A 17,593-nucleotide genomic window follows, 5' to 3' on the forward strand; every position below is an offset into this window, starting at 1 on the left:
CTCCCATTAGACATAATCTTATTGCCATGTGGTCCTATTTAATATAAATCTAAAATTTTCAAAATCAATTTAATGCTATCCTAGAAAAGGATATAAATACACACCCCCAATATGTTCCCCTTTGATTTATATATAGGATTTTTCAACTAGTTTTTCTATTTAATGCTTGAAATAAAATAATTTGAAGAGTGCATAAAATTAGGAAATTGTGAATCCTACATTTGACCCTAATTTACAACAAAATTCAATACAAGAACACTTCCTTACACACACACACACACACACACACACACACACACACACACGACATTCTACAATACTTGAATTAAGTCTATACAGTCATAAAGATTTAATGAAGCATTTATATCGAGAGTAGAAAAGTTTCAGCAACTTTGATCAGCACACCTTGACAAAAAATTCTTAGTTTAAGTGGTCAAACATTCCTGTATGTTCATATAAAATTTTATTAAGCCCAGAAACTGATAATTTTGTTCAAAATTGATGATAGAGTTCTGAAACAAAAAGTATCAATAGCAGCTGTTAAGGAAGCTTTTCGTTGTTCATATAGTTAAGGGTCAATGTAGTGAGAATTTTCTTTTTTTTCCAGTCTTACAGTGTTTCTTATGGCAAAGTCCATGTTTTCTTGAAATTCTTTATATGTATTAGTAATTGGAATAACTAAACAATTATCACACTTTTTTCCCACAGGAAAATCCATATGTAGGCACTCAATAGAAGGAGTGGGTTTAAAGCCAGCAGGTGGAATGGAATTGCAACCGGTTGCAAAAATGAGAATGTCTTCCACTGTTGTTGTAGATTTCCCATCTGAGAAGTTGGTCAAAAAGAAAAAAGTTAAAATCCACGTATTATATTGCTACATTCATAAATACTTCCCCAGATAGACTGGGAATGTTACAAGACAGAAATTTCACATTCCCAGATATTCCCAAAATATCTTGGGATAAACTAAATCACTGAATCAAGTGTATTAATAGGAAAAACGTGCATTCACTGTTTCCTCTGAATCTCAAAGTAGGGCGTATAATAAAATTATATAGGATCAGTTGTATACTATATACTTTCTCTAACAGAAAATTATCATATGGCTAAAACTTTTTGATGAGAGGGGCTGGAGCAACAGTACAGCAGGTAGGGTGTTTGCCTTGCATGTGGTTGACCTGGGTTCGATTCCCAGCATCCCATATGGTCCCCCGAGCACTGCCATGGGCAATTCCTGAGTGCAGAGCCAGGAGTAGCCCCTGTGCATCGCCAGGTGTGACCCACAAAGAAAAAAAAAAATTGATGAGTTTTGAAACTCCATTATTTGGAGATTATGCTAAAAATAATGAAATGGTATAATAAAATATCTAACTATATAGATACAAACAAATTATCAAATAAAACAAATCTTTTTCATCCCACAATTTTATATCAGTAATCTCAGGGATAAATTGTGAAATAATGATCACAGCTCTATGACTTATGGATAACTATGATTCATTCAACCTACCAATAAAAATGATGGCTTGTTCTTCAACCCCATAATCTCCCATAAGTATCTCTCTTGCTTATCTCTAATGTTTCTTTGCTCAGGAGAACCCTGTGTTCTCTCTCAAACATGTATTTCCCCTTATCTCTCCCCCCTATCTTTCTAAATAAGTTTCAATAAAAAATTTCTTGCTTCACCAAAACAAACAAAAAGAATGAAAAAGATGAAATGCAGGCACAATTCAGAAATGCTATGGGTCTGGTGACAGATGACAGACTACTGCAATAAATCAAAAGCGGCAATAAAAGCCATGATTTTTAAATTTTCAAGTCAAACTTGGTAACTTTTTCATTTTTAATGGATGTAAAGTTTATATTTACACTGTGCTAAAGTCTATTAAGTGTTAAACACATATCCAAAACAAAAAACGTAGAAAAAATATTTTATTGCTGAACACTATTCTATGCTATTGCAATCATACTTACACTTGAACTTTTCTAGAAAGACATTTTCTGAAGGAAAGGTGACTGTAAAATACAATACATAACACCTCCTTCCTATCATTGCCAAGTGAACCAATTTAGGCTTCTTTGTAAGAAAGTTTTCTATAGTTAGCAGATTAAACTTATCAAAAAGTTGTTCTTAAAGAGATAAACTACTATCACGAGAAAACACCTTACACTTCAATTTAAAGTGAACAAAATGATCATGCAAATAATAGTTCAGTAAGTATATAAAATCCACATACCTTCAACAGCTTCTAAGTACTTGTTCCAAAATCCCAAAGCTTGTACATCAGATAATGCGTGTACTGTAAAAAGTTCACTAATGGTTTTGGCAGAAAGATTCTTAGGTTTATGACAGAAGATGCTACGAAAGGCTTCTGGGTAGGTCTGAATTTTCTCCAAAACTCCAAGAGTTTTCAGACCCTGCTTAAAACTTGAAAGAAAAATGAGTCAGCATTTATACCTTTATTTGGTATTACAATAATAAATTAACATTTTCAACTAATTATATATATACATAATATATATAAAATATAACTATAATATACTTCCAAATCCATAACAGGTATATTCATTAATATAACTATGTCTATATATTTACCTTAATGAAGTTTTTAAAATTAAGCTAGTATGCTACTAAGGGAAAAGGTAGCCTTCAAACTTCTGAGGAATTTGATGACTGAAAGCAAGTTAGTATGAATATTAAGTTTCCTTCAGAATGCAAAGGAAGATAATAAATCTAAGACTCATACAAAGAACATAATTAGAAAATTAATTTCTTTGATAAAATTTTTCTCACAGAATCCAAGAGTAATGAACAAAATATGAATGTATAATCAAAAATGTCTCAAATGCAAATTTTCATTAATAAGCAGAGGAGTGAAAATTGTTGCCTGTCAGACCCATTTAGTCTTACCTATAATCTAAATTTCCTACCCATCTACTTAAGTATCAGGATACACTGAATTGTCTTTCTAGCCGTTTAAGGTATCCACTTTGACCATATATTTTTTTTTAAGTGCATTCAATCCATCACATTTCAAGACAATCTGCTTGAAAGTTACTTCTCCATTTCTTAAAATCCTAATCCTTATTTATCCATACTTATTCTCATCTCAGAAAAAAACTGACAAAATTCAGCATAATTTACTCAGATGGCCTCAGTGTCCTGCTTCCAATATACATCAAATTAGTATAGCTGAACCCGAACCACCCATAACTCTTCCCTCTCCCAGTCCTAATTACAAAATCCTATAAACTTCTCTAAAATTCTTATTTACTTAATACTCCATATACCGCAAAAACAAATCTATCAGAACATCCTTCAGAGAAACTGTTATATTTCTACATCTGTAATAGCCCAGGTTCTTTTCTGAGCCATTGCTACATGATGTACCAAAACCAAACACCAATAACTGTGATTTATTTTAAAGCAGGCTGCATAGAAGTTCACCCCCCAAATATTTCCACACCATGTACCCTGAAACCTGTGAACATAACCTCACTTGACAGGTAAAAAAAAAATGAGCCAGGGATAGTACAGCAGAAAAGGTGCTCCATTCCAGTTTGATCCCTGCACCATGTATGGTACCCGGAGCACAACCAGGAGTGATGCCTGAACACAGAGCCAGTAGTACTGAGCACAGCCTACTGTAACCCCTTGCCCTCACCCCTCACAAAAAAAAAAAAAAAAAAAGAAAAATGATATAAACATATACAAATAAACAAAAGATGGATCATGTGGATCATGCTACTGATTATCTGTGACAGCCTAAAACTTCATGACTAATTTTTTTTTTTTCACAAGAAAGGCCATATGATAGCTAGAAACTGAAGATATGCAACCATGATCTAAAAAAGATGAGCCCTGCATGACACCTTCTTGATTTGGGCTTTTAACATCCTAAAAATAGAATAAATTCCTCCTATTTTAAGGCACAGTTTGTGATCATCTTTTTGCAGTAGCTGCAAGAGCTGATAAACACTTTGTCCAAGAAACAAAGTTCAAATTCCCTAACACCTGTTCCGAGGCCCTCCATTAGACAACCCTTGTACCTTTCTTGTTTACATTTGAAGTAAATTTTAGAGAAATTTAAGTTTGTCTTTAAATTATTACTATAGGGCTGGAGAGAGAATAGTGGGTAAGGGGAGGGCTGGAGAGAGAATAGTGGGTAAGGGGGCCTGCCATGCACGTGGCCCACCTGGTTCAATCCCTGCCACCACATACATATGGACTCCTAAGCCCTGCCAGGAGTGATCCCAGAGCAAAGAGCTAAGAATAAATCCTGAGTATAACCTGGTAAGATATTACCCCTCTCTCCCGGAAAGATAAGTATTCAATTGTATCCACTTTTTGCTTTCCCTTCTTTCCTAGAAACTATTTGAGGAGCCGAGGCTACAGTACAGCAGGTAGGGCGACTGCCTTGTACATAGCTTCCCATATATTCCTTCAAGCACAGCCAGGAGTGATCCCTGAGTACAGAGCCAGGAGTAAGACCTGAGCACAGCTGGGTGTGGACAAACCGCCTCTTCCCCTCCACAAAAAAGGAAAGCTGAAATTGTTATTTACTTTTTGTTTCCTTTTGAGCCACACTGGATTCAGTGTGATAATCCCTACAGTGCTGGGATTATCTGGCAGTACTAGTAATCCATCCTGGATACCCTGTATGCAAATTCCAGGCCTCAGTTAATTATTAGTCACTTGGAAATGTTGACGTCCTGATGGATCCATCACATCCTCCAGAACGGCAATGGAGAAGATTATCCATGACTTCTACTCAAATCTCTTTGATAGCCATGTCCACTTGCTGGCATACCAAATTCCACAGGATGGATATGTCGTTCCCAACGTTCTCCCTTCCGAAATCCGACACGCCATTTCGTCGGTAAAGAAACAAACAGCATCTGGCCCAGACAAGGTCAGACCTGAACACCTGAAGAACCTGCTGTCAGTACTCATCAATACACTGGCTCGGCTCTTCACTCGCTACCTGTCTGAATGCAAGGTTCCGTCCCAATGGAAAACCAGCAGGACTGTACTACTGTTCAAGAAGGGAGACATCCATGACATTGGCAACTATCGCCCGATCTGCCTATTGTCTGTCATCTACAAGTTGTTCATTCGAGTCATCCTAAATACGGTTGGCAGAACACTAGATGAAGGACAACCATGCAAGCGAGCAAGCCGGGTTCCGCAAAGGATTCAGCACCATCGACCATATTCACACGATAACCAAGCTCACTGAGGTTTCTCGGGAGTTCAAGATGCCGCTCTGTTTAACGTTCATTGATTTAAAGAAGGCCTTTGATTCTGTTGAGACGGAAGCGGACATCGAAGCCCTAGCCAATCAGGGCATTCAAGCCCAATACATCAGGATCCTCCGTGAGCTGTATTGCGGATTCACTACCAGGATCTCACGATTCTACAAAGAAGTGATCATTGATGTCAGGAGAGGGGTTCGGCAGGGTGATACCATTTCACCAAAACTCTTCAGTGCCACCCTCGAGAACATCATGCGACGACTGGAATGGGAAGGAATGGGAGTGAAGATAGATGGTCGGCAATTACACCACCTCCGCTTTGCTGATGACATTGTTTTAATAACACCAAACATCAGCCAAACGGCACAAATGCTGGCCGACTTTGACCGTGAGTGTGGAAAGGTAGGACTACAGCTGAATCTTATGAAGACAATGTTTATGAGAAACAGCCTCGTTCCTGATGCCCCATTCACTCTCAACGGAACGACCATCTCCGAATGCAACAGCTATGTGTACCTAGGTCGAGAAGTCAACATGACAAATGACCTGGCACCCGAGCTGCGCAGGAGGAAGAGCGAGGCTTGGAATGCTTTCAAGAACGTTGAAGAAATAGCTAAGAGGACGAAGAACCTCCTGCTCTGGGCACATCTCTTTGATTCCACTGTTCTTCCTGCATTAACATATGCCTCAGAGACCTGGGCCCTACGCAAACAGGATGAGAATGCTATTCAGGTCTCCCAAAGAAGAATAGAAAGAGCTATGCTTGGAAAATCACGTTTCACGCTATGAGAGAAAAAATCCGGAGTTCTGACATCCGTCGACGATCAAGAATCAGGGACGCTGTCTCATTTGCCAAGGTGTCAAAAATCAGATGGGCTGGTAATGTAATGAGATTTAAAGACGACCGCTGGACTAGAGCTGTTCCTGACTGGATTCCACGGGATGTCAAAAGACCACGTGGTCGCCCACCTACCAGATGGTCAGACTTCTTCGTGAAGATCAGGAACGATCGGTTTGAGGCTCTTCATGAACCCAGAGCGAACAGATGCCATTGGGCTACACTAGCACGCAACAGGGACAAATGGAGACGTTACTGGCGCCCGCTCGAGCAAATCGACGACTAACAAGAAGTTAAGTGATTAAGTGATTGGAAATGTTACTAAAATGTATTTTGTATGTTTACCATTGTATTCCTAAGCTAGTCACTGATCTGTTTATTATATTTATATAACTTTTTATAAATTATATATACTACTATAATGGGGCTGGAGCGATAGCACAGCGGGTAAGGCGTTTGCCTTGCATGCGGCTGAGATGGCCGACCCGGGTTTGATTCCTCCGACCCTCTCAGCCTGGCAAGCTACCGAGAGTATCTCGTCTGCACGGCAAGGCATGGCAAGCTCCCCGTGATGTATTCAATATGCCAAAAACAGTAACAAGTCTCACAAGTTGTTGTGAGACGTCACTGGTGCCCACTTAAGCAAATTGATGAACAACGGGAGGACAGTGCTAACAGTGCTAACTACTGTAATGTAAGATTTTCTAGCAATGTGATTTTGAGTTACTTTTGTGTAATGTAAGTATCACTGCTATACCTAAAAACTATTTTTCTTTTGGGGAGAGATTTCCAAACAATGATAAGTGGGTCTAGGTGCCAACTCCTGGCAATATCTGACCAACTGGTCCAGATGGTTGAATATTAAAGGCCATGCTAAAACTAACAATATGGCTGATGGTATCAAATCATTTTGTATTGCTTCTTAAAATACATTTTTATTACCATGTACCAATTTTTATGTATTTTAAAAATCCAACTAAATAATCAAAGTTTTCTCCCCAGAATCCAAAAACTCCAAAATCATGGTTCCTTCAACCACTTACCACTAGTTATACCATGGCCCACTTGAACAACCATCCTGGAATCCCTGTCAGAGAACAAGGAGGGATGCTCTGAATGCCCTAAAAGAACACAGCAACCCTTTTCAACAGGATGTAGGTTCAAGAGGAGGATGCTTGCTCCACAGTCCTAAAAGCATTTAGGGCATATACTCCTAGAAATGGTACAGAGGAAATAAGGAAAAAAGGGACCTAGTAAAGAAGAAATGAGGGGGAGGCTGGATAACCAAAACCTCTGATGAACAATTATAATTGTTCAGTCAGTTCCACAAACCATTCAGACAGCAGAAGAAACTAAGGGGCAGGAATCTCAGGTTACTGGAAAGGAGGTATCAGTTACAGAATTAATTAAGTTGGGAATTAATCTAACATTTACATGTGTTCCAATTGGTCACAGGGAACATATGACAGATGGATGTACAACCAATCAACAGAAACAGCTAAGGGGCAGGAACCCTAAATAAACCATCATCACTGCACAGAAGAGAGAAAGAACAGCATGAGAAGGAAGCAGGAGGAGGAAGAAGAGAGGGACGTTTGGTGCTTGGGTTGCTATAAATAGAGCTTGCTGATAGTGCGGCAGCAGAAGACATCCCAAGAGTCAGAGCATGCGGACATGTAAAATAAAGACAAGTATCTGGTGTTCCCTATGCTAATCTTATACAGTGCCCACAAGATACCCAAGTTCAATCAGTATCATCAACTGTCCCCCAATTTCCAGCTCATTTATATATGAGTTTTGGGTCGTACCCTCGAATGTCAGGTCATAATACTGGGGACTGAGGTGGACTGGCTGTGTTTGAGGCAAGTGCCTACATTTCTGTACTATTCTCTCTGGCCTTCTTTCGAAAGTAAACAACTCTCAAGATGTTAATACAAACACCCTGTAACTCTCATAGTATTCATTCCTTCTGTTAAATTCCACATTACATGATGAACCCCCTAATTAAAACATTGTCAAATACCCAAATGTTTATTAACATCATTCCCTTCTCAAATGAGAATGCAAAGCCCTCTACAAGAAAACTTGTGCTATTCACGTCATAAGTAAATTTCAGATTTATGTAGACAATTGCTTAGACTGCAATGATACTTCTTCCAATCTTTTAAAATCTTTTAAAAATTCACTTAGTCTTGCTGCTCTACTAAAACCTCCAGCATACTATAGAAATGAAGGGATGTTTCCATTTAATCCTAAGCTTATCATGGTCTTAAAATAAAGAACTACGACATTTAACTATATGTATACTTGCTGAATCTTTAGAAGATACCCCTGATCAACTTGAGAGTATAGTTTTGCTCCTATAATTGAAAGAATGCCTGCTTTTGTTCTCCTTTATTGGTGGGATATATTGCAGTAAGATTTTTAAATATTTAGTTTTTGATTTAAGGCTACAACCAACAGAGATTTGGGGGTTACATAAGATATTGGTGATCGAACCTAGGTTGGCTGCATGCAAGGCCAACTGTCTTATTTTTAATTCTGTAGTTGACTTTCTTTCAAAGCGCTTTTCAGAACTGATTTTTATTCTGGACTACTTTTTTAATTGGTGGCATATGTGTGTGTGGGGGGCGGGGCGGAGGGGTTGAGCCACACCCAACGATGCTTAGGGCTTACTTCTGGCTCTGCACTCAGGCTTCACTCCTAGAGGTTCTCAGGGGATCATAAGGGAGCTGGAAATTGAACCTGGGTTGGCCAAGACAAATGCCCTACTGTACCATCACACTGACCCTTATATTCTGGGCTACGTTAGAACCAAATACTTGTCTGTTCAAGTCATTAGTTCTCAAGCGATCCATCTTTGAAATATTCACAATTAACACATTGAACAATTTTTCCGTATTCTGGCAGCTTTACATCTCTTGAGAGCACATTAGGTTCATATACAATTGACTGTCCAATCCTCGCAAACTTGTTCTTTTAAAACTGATAGAGTCGGGACCAAAGTGATAGTACAGCAGGTAAGTTATTTTCCAGGAGTAACCCCTGAGCATTAGTGGGTGTGATCCAAAAAGCCAACAAATAAAAAACCTGACAAGGCTATTTAAGTTTGTAGTGGTTTTTTGTTTTGTTTTTTTTTTTTGTTTTTGTTTTTTGGGTCACATCTGAGGATGCACAGGGGTTACTCCTGCCTCTGCACTAAGGAATTACTCCTGGCAGTGCTCAGGGGACCATATGGGATGCTGGGAACTGAATCTGGGTTGGCCTTGTGCAAGGCAAATGCCCTACCCACTGTGCTAACACTCCAGCCCCTGTAGTATTTATTTTTAAAGTTATTAAAATCTATTTTTTGCTTTAAGTAATTCAAATTATAACTAAAGTTCTACTTTATAAATTTATTTTACTTGTTTTAGAATTTTAAGTCTAGGGATTATTTTTCTGCCTTACATTGTGCTTTGTTTTAATTTTTTACTGTCCACTGTAAATGTTTGGAGTTTGGAGCCACACCTGGTGGTACTCAGGGGTCATTGCTAAGTTTGTGCCCCGGAGAGACCCCTATAAATGACTGGGGAATTATAGGTAGTGCAGGAAATTCACACTAAGAGGTCAATCCACAAGGCTATCGCCTTAGTTCCTACACTATCTCTCTGGCCAGGTTTTAGGAGTTTTTATCGGCTTTCATATTTTTTTCGGGTGCTTGAGGTGCTAAGGTGGAGGAGGAAAGAGGTCATGTGGGGAGAAGAGGATCACACACTTGGCTTGTGGCTTCTCAGTGGTTCTTCAGTGATGGGAAATGGTACCTCAGTGATCTTAGAGGGCAGTGTCAGGGACTAAATTCCACCACCCCTGGATACATAAATCTCTCTCACCCTCATACTGGCTTGGAAGTTACATACTCTATTTGAATTTCTATTTTAGAAAATTTCTATTTTAGAAATTTCCCTTAAAACTTTTTAAATATTGCTTGCCCTCATCTTAGTATATATGTTAGGGGCATAAGTCTAACAGAGCACACACAGAACATGTGGGAGGTCCAACTTTGACACCCTCCACCCTGATATGAACCCTGAACACTGCTGATTGTGGCCGAAACCATACTTCCTAGCAAAAACCTGATTTCTCCTATCTAAATTCCATACAGCAGTGGGGTGGGGTAGGAGGGGATATGTGTGGGGATTAGGCCACACCTACTGGTGCTCAGAGGTCATTCTTGGCAGTGCTCAGGGTACCATAAATGCTATGGATTGAACTTGAGCCTCCCACATGCAAAGCTTGTGCTCAGCTTGTTGAGCTAGCACTCCGGCCCTAATTTCAGACATTTTTTGCTTCTAATCGTATTCTGGGAAATTCTTACATTCCTATTATGTACCACTTCCCCTTCAAATGCCTACTAGTACAGTATCTATTGTCCAGCAAGATGGGGGGAGGAGGGCTGAATGAATGGAGATGGAATATTAGGTTCATTTAAAAAAATCTTTTACTTTTTTATTTAGAAAAATTATAAATTGAGGATTACTTTTGTTTGAGCATTACACAATTACATAATTCTGTATGAAGTTGCAGGAGTAGTGATCACTCTGAAGAGGTTAGTTTTAAGCATATCTTAAAATTCTATTCAAGGGGCAAGAGTAAGAGGACAGCAGGTAAGATGCTTGACTTGCATGCAACCCACCCAGGGTTCAACCCCAACTGGCTCAGAGATCATAGGATATCTGAACATAGACAAGTGTGGCCCCAAAACCAAAATTAAATATGCATATAAATAGCATGCCAATTTAATTAAGTATGTCTCGTATTGTAAGATAATTAACTTTAAATGCATAATCTGAGAGACTCTTCTATATAAATTACTTACCTTTCAAAAGGTTCTTGGACTCTCTTAATTACATGGTAAACAAGTATGTCTTTTGCCAACATGTATTTATCACTCAATGATGTTATAAGTCTTAAACAGCCAATAAGCTCAAGGTAGTTACAGCAATCATTCATTATTGAGTTTAAGTCAGCAAGATTTGTTGCAGTATTTATCTGAAATAAAGAAAATATACCCAGTTTGCCCATTTATTTGTAAACAATATTTAAATTTTAAAGAATACATCATTATATACTACTCAATTTACTAGGATGAGGTAAAACTATACTAAGAATTATGTTTCCAAAATAAATTCCCTTTAAATACAGACTATAACATGAAATAATTAAGATTTACATTGCACTGGAAAGGAAAGAAATTACTAAAGATTTCATGCAAGAATCTGCTGAGGAATAAAAGATTGACGAGTTTTATAGGGAACCGTATAAAAAAGAATACTGGACCAAGGATATGCAAACAGCTAAAGTCTTGAAAGAAGTTCAAGACAGAGAAAGATAAAACCAGGAGACAATGAATGGAAAATTTCCTTCCTTTTTTCCTTGTAAAATATGTACTGAGAGTTACGTTTCTCTCATTTCAAATACCTGCTGAAATCTAAGCTCAATTCTTTCTGTTCAAAATACTACCTTTATAAATGTCAAAGAATAAAGTTTCAGAACACATTGTTTCAGTCTCCTAAACCCACAGTCAGTTTTACTGGGCATATCAATCATACTTTCTTGCAGTTAGATGCGGCTCAAACTGCCCAATGGAGTTTTCAGTAAAAACATGTCACTTCATTGCACTCTACTGTAAACCTCAATCCTATAGATGAAGACATAATATCCTAACTGGAAAAACAAAACAAAACAAAACAAAATCCCAACAATTCCTCACATGATGTACCACAAACTGTACCTTGAAAATAGAAACTGTTTCTGTAATGACTAGATAGCACTTTATGCTCTGTTAAGTTTACAGTGCCTATGAAAAAATACTTAAGTCATTCCATTGCAGTGTGCGAGCAGTCAAAGATATGTATGTAATGAACATGGCTGTGATCCAATAAAACTTTACAAAGAGGTGCCGAGTGGAAGCAGGCGTGAGAGCTGGCAGAGCATTACCCGGGGTGCGACCGTGAAGATGGCAATAGCACCAGCACGGGCTCCAAAGCTGACAGAGCCACCACAGCTCTCCACACGATGGGCAGCAGCTGTCGTGGAGGAAGAGGTTTAGCGTGAATGAGCAAGGCACTTCGGGGTCAGCTTGGCACTACAGTGGAGAGCCGGTCCCAGAATTGAGGGGGCATCGGGGTTCCCATCATGGGGGGGGGGGGTTGCCACAAGGGGAGGCTAGCTCAGGCAACACCCCGCAAGCAGAGCGTCCCTGTCACCATTTCTTCTTTGATACAGTCTGTGTCACCAGTGCTGCCCACAGTATGTTATGGAAGGAAATGTCCCTGAGTGCCAACTATCTGGAGACCAAGGAGGGGCGCGTGTGCCCCCAGGCATGTTCTGCCTAACTGGTGGCTACGGCCCACCCAGAGTGTCTAAGTCGCAAACAGTAGCAGCTATGTCTTTGGTCCTGGACCCTGCCAGGGCCGCAGCTGCGGTCGTCACTGGTGGGTCAACCTGGACATGGGGGGAGGGTAGGAGCAAGGGCATCAGCAGACTGATGGTAACCTTGCTTGGTCTTTCTGATACCCCCAAATCACTGCTATACCCTTGTGGCTGGACCCCAAAACTCAGAACCAAGTTTTCTGAGAAATTAAACCACCAATAGTTAGGTATGTGGAAGTCATGCCCACAAACTACCTCTGGCTCAGCCATACAAGCTCATTTATCAGCCTTGCTGCAGGACCCATAAATAAACCTCAAAGAGATTCAAAGCGTCAGCTAATCTCAGACCCGCACAAGGCTGAAAGACAGGGGTAGATCAGAGGGGAGAGGGTTTGCCTGGTGCCCACTCAAGCAGAGCCGATAGCAGATGCTTGCTCCTACAATTCAAATCGCTGCCATGCCCCCAGCTGAACTTCACTGTTTTGGGATGAACCTCACAGAGATATTAAGCTGCTGAAAATTCATGAGTGGGTTTTGTGACTGAAATCTCCAAGCTTTCTTGGAGTTGGAATGGGCTACCTTCCCCAACTTCCCTTACTCCTAGAAGCACCAGCAGTCATCCCCATCAACCAACTCTAGCGCCACCATGTCAGCTCTTCCACTGGTCTTGCTTCAGAGAACCATAAATAAATCTCCAAAGAAATAAAAAGCTGCAGTTAATCTTCAACCTGAACAAGGCTAAACAGACTGGGGTAGATTTAAGGGGGGGGGGGGGCAGATTTGTATGGTGCCCACCCAAACAATCCCCAGCAGCCACCTGATCTTAGATCTTACAATATAAAATCACTGCCATGCCCCTGGCTGGAAACCACCTTTATAGGACAGGACTCACTGAGATATTAACCAGCTGAAAATTCTGGTGTGTGGGTTGTGTGACTGGCTTTCTTAGGCTTTCTCAAGATCGGGATGGGTTACCTCCCCCCATCTCCCTGTATCTTCAGAAGTCCTGTCAGTCACATCCATACTCCAAAACTGTCTCCCAGTTAACAAAAAAAAAAAAAGCGCTTACTTCAACTATATCTTCCTGATAAAAATACTGAATGCCCTGAAGAAACACAATGACCACTTAGCACCTGCACTGCAAACTATAATGCACGAGAGAAAGAGAGAGAGAGAGAGGGGGGGGGGAGGGAGAGAGAGAAGCAAAAAGAGGGGGAGGGAGGGAGAGGGAGAGAGAGAGGCAGAAAAGAGGGAAAGAAAGGGAGGGAGGGAGGGAGGGAGGGAGGGAAAGAGAAGAGAGAGAGAGAGAGAGAGAGAGAGAGAGAGAGAGAAGAAAGGTACTTGCTATAAAGAGGTAGAGGAGAGGGAGTTGGGTGATGATGGGAGGAGAAACTGTTGGTAGGAAATGTACACTGGTGGACGGACGGGTGTTGGAACATTGTATGACTGAAACCCAATCATGAACAGCTTTATAACGAGGTATCTCACAGTGATTGAGTGATTAGATAGACAGACAGACAGACAGATAGAGGCAGCAGGAACTGGAGTGATAGTACAGTGGGTAGGGCCATTGACTTGTAAGCAGACTATCCAGGTTCAAATCCCAGCAACCCATATACTATCCTGCAAACTGAGCACCATGAGGTGTGGCCCCAAACCCAAAATAGATGAACAAAATTTTTGAAAATTAAAAAATGAAAGAGGCAGCAAAGTAGATTTGATTTATGCACCATAATTTGTTAATCTCTACCTGCTAAAACAAATTATTAAATATCTGCTTAATAAAAATCACTCTTTTGAGATCTCCGTTATTCAAGTTTAGCCTAATTTTTATTTTTATTTATTTTTTTGTTTTTTGGGTCACACATGGCGATGCACAGGAGATATTCCTGGCTCTGCACACAGGAATTATTCCTGGCGGTACTCAGGGGACCATATGGGATCCTGGGAATTGAACCCGAACCAGGCATGTGCAAGACAAATGCCCTGCCCAATGTGCTATCGCTCCAGCCCCCTAATTTTAATTTAGTATATTCCCCAAGTATTTACTCTCCTTTCTCTTTCCCTAATTTATTGCTAAAACAGTTTACCCTATAGCAGTATACTATAGTCACATCAAAGAAATATATTTTGAAAAATGTGTTAAAGTGATTTAGTATTTTTCTGGAAAATTGTCAACAACCAAAATCTTAAAAACTGTATTGTTCTCCAAACAGTACGTATGCATTTCACTGTCATATCAATTTAGGAAAGCATCCTGAGCTCATCCATGACTTTTTATGCTCTTCTAGTACTTACTAATATGCGTAAGTCTATGAGCTGGGGGAATGATGCCGCCAGCAGGTCAACCTGTAGCTGAGGGGCGAGTGCATCAGCAGCCTGATGGTGCCTTCAGACTTCTAACGACTTTGGGCTAAGAAATTAAACAGCCAAAAGTTAGGTATGTGGGAGCCACACCCACAAACCACCTCTGGCTCAGCTATATAAGCTCATTTATTGGCCTTATTTCAGAGACCCACAAATCTTGAAAGAGATCAAAAGACGCAGTTAGGGTCTGTAGTGCAGAGGAAGGGGGGAACCCATGACTGAGAGATCCAGGCCTGCCTGGATCAGGACTGGGTCTCCTTCCCCAGGTCCCCAGTTTTCTAGTAGCTTGGCAATCACACCCATAAAAAGCCGCAGTGCCATGTAATCTTATTAATGGCCAAGACCCAGGGACTATAAACTAAAACTCCCAAAAGAGTACTGCAGAATGTCCTGACCCTGCACCAGACTGTCTTCACTGGGGTGCCCTAGATGGGGGTGGGTGAGAGCCCTTCCCACCCCAAGGGACCCAGCTCCAGCAGCCAAAAACCTCCACAATGCAACCGCTGCCAAGCTCAGGGTGCTCCCACACACTCGGGAAGAGCCTCACGCATGAGAGAAGTCCTACAGAACCCAGGTAATGCAGAACTTTGTGACCTTGGAGTCTGGGTTCAACAGGACCAGGAGCAGAGATCCTCTTGCCCGCTTTCCCCAGTCTCCAGCAAACGAGATGTCACACCCATAAGCCTCCTGAAAGCACCAGATGCCAGATAATCTTGCCATTGGCCACCGTCCAGATCATATGGCTGTTTCTCCTGAAAGGGAGCATAACATGAGGCTCCCATAACCATGCCACTGGACTCTGTGCCAGGTTATCTCACACAGGGCGCCCCAGAGGAAGGCAGGTGAGAGCCTGCCCCGTCCCAAGGGACCCAGCTCCAGCAGCCAAAAACCTCTACAATCCAGCTGCTGCCATGCTCAAGGCTGCTCCCCACATCCCACATGCGCAGAATGAGCCTCACATAATGAGTAAACATATTCCTGAACCGTGGCTGCGTGACACATCATAAAGCACTCCCTACCCATTCTCCATAATTACTACATCACAACGGGTGGGGTTCAGATAGCAGGCAAAAAATCATAGAGGGAAATATGTATATGCACATATACTTATTTTCAGATATATATACCAAAGCTCACATCATCCAAACTTTAACAACATGTTAGTGATATCCTATAGAATGTCTTATTGGCTCCTGCCAAAATAGAACAATCTTCACACTGTTTCCTATATGAACACTTTTATATAAGCATGTTCAGCAGTTCTTCATAACAGACAATCCGAAATATATTATTTGGGATGTGCTTTGGGACAAGGATTGGGGTTTGGGATGGAAACATCCCGAATTTGGTGGTGGGAAGGTGTAATGGTGGTGGGATTGGTGTTTGAATATTGAATGTAAACTTATAAAATTAAAAAATAAAAAAAGTAATGTGCAGTTCATGACCATTTCAATCAGCTTCATCAATGGCTGAATAAATAGCTGTGCTACATTAGAAAAGAAAAGAAAAGAAAGAAAAAGGCCTAGGAGGCCCACTATGCCAGATCACAAAGGGCTTTAATCTCTTTTTGCAATAGTACCTAAGCAAGACTCTCACTCCTATCTTTTAAAGCTTGAAACCTAGTACTAGATTAACAGTCTGTAAACGCAATTATGTTTTCAAAGCACTTGTTTCCAGGTTGTCGACACTACTTCCACTACCCAGGCGTCGCCACACTTCAGGACGCTTTCCGGACCCGCGTGGCAGCTCCCGCCAAGACTCACGCACGACTGAAGACCCACAGAACAAGATAAGCGGAACTCCCTGAGACCTTGGACTCCAGGCTCGGCGGACCCAGGGACAGAGCTTCTCTGCTTGCTCCCACCAACCACAGGTGACAAAGGGATTCTAATCAGGAGCCCCACCCTACCCTGCCCTGTCTGCTTCCATCAACCACCCAGGGATCGAATTGCGCACAGGAGACCCACCCTACCCAGATAAATACCCCACTGGCAGACTTCCACTATCGACACTACTTCCACTACCCAGCCGTCGCCACACTTCAGGACGCTTTCTGGACCCGCTGGACTAGAGCTGTTACCGACTGGATTCCACGGGATGTCAAAAGACCACGTGGCCGCCCACCTACCAGATGGTCAGACTTCTTCGTCAAGATCATGAACGATCGGTTTGAGGCCCTTCATGTTCCCGGAGCGAACAGATCCCATTGGGCTACACTAGCACGCAACAGGGACAAATGGAGACGTTACTGACGCCCGCTCGAGCAAATTGATGACTAACGGGAAGTTAAGTGATTAAGTGATTGTTTCCAGGTTAAGAAGTCTTCAACCCAAACTAAAGATTTACTATGGAAATTAACCTTCCTCTACAATTAGCTAATTATTTTCCAAAATTTATCACAAACTCCTGCAATCTCACCACTGAACTTCACTGTGTAACAAATGATTCCTCAATCATTTCAACTACAACAGAATTAGAAAGTAATTCAACACGAAAGCTGGGTGGGACAGGTTTATTTTTCAACATCACAAGCTAATTTTTTTTGCTTTTTAATAGTCATGATGCTAAGAGAGACATATTGACTACGTTTGTTCAACACAAGTCATTAGAAGTTCCTCCAATTTTTTGGCTCATTCATTTTTTAGGCCATACCCAGTGATGCTCAGGGTTTACTCCTGGCTCTGAGCTCAGGCTTCACAAGGTATGACCCATTACCCCATA

At 41.0% G+C, this 17,593-nt stretch overlaps 1 protein-coding gene across 3 annotated transcripts in view; it reads right to left on the minus strand.

The window, feature by feature from the left end:
- Positions 1–446: 446 nt before the first annotated feature.
- Positions 447–17,593, minus strand: part of G2E3 (G2/M-phase specific E3 ubiquitin protein ligase) — a 66,761-nt gene continuing 49,614 nt past the window's right edge. For all 3 annotated transcript variants that reach the window (XM_056133611.1, XM_056133612.1, XM_056133610.1), the window contains 3 exons: positions 10,950–11,122; positions 2,238–2,428; positions 447–825 (listed from right to left, as the gene is read on the minus strand). In XM_056133611.1, the coding sequence (XP_055989586.1) occupies positions 569–825; positions 2,238–2,428; positions 10,950–11,122 (621 nt within the window). In that variant the 3' untranslated portion in view covers positions 447–568. The remainder of the gene's footprint in view (positions 826–2,237; positions 2,429–10,949; positions 11,123–17,593) is intronic.

Source organism: Sorex fumeus, unplaced genomic scaffold, assembly GCF_029834395.1.
Source record: "Sorex fumeus unplaced genomic scaffold, SorFum_2.1 ptg000098l, whole genome shotgun sequence".
NCBI lineage: Eukaryota > Metazoa > Chordata > Mammalia > Eulipotyphla > Soricidae > Sorex > Sorex fumeus.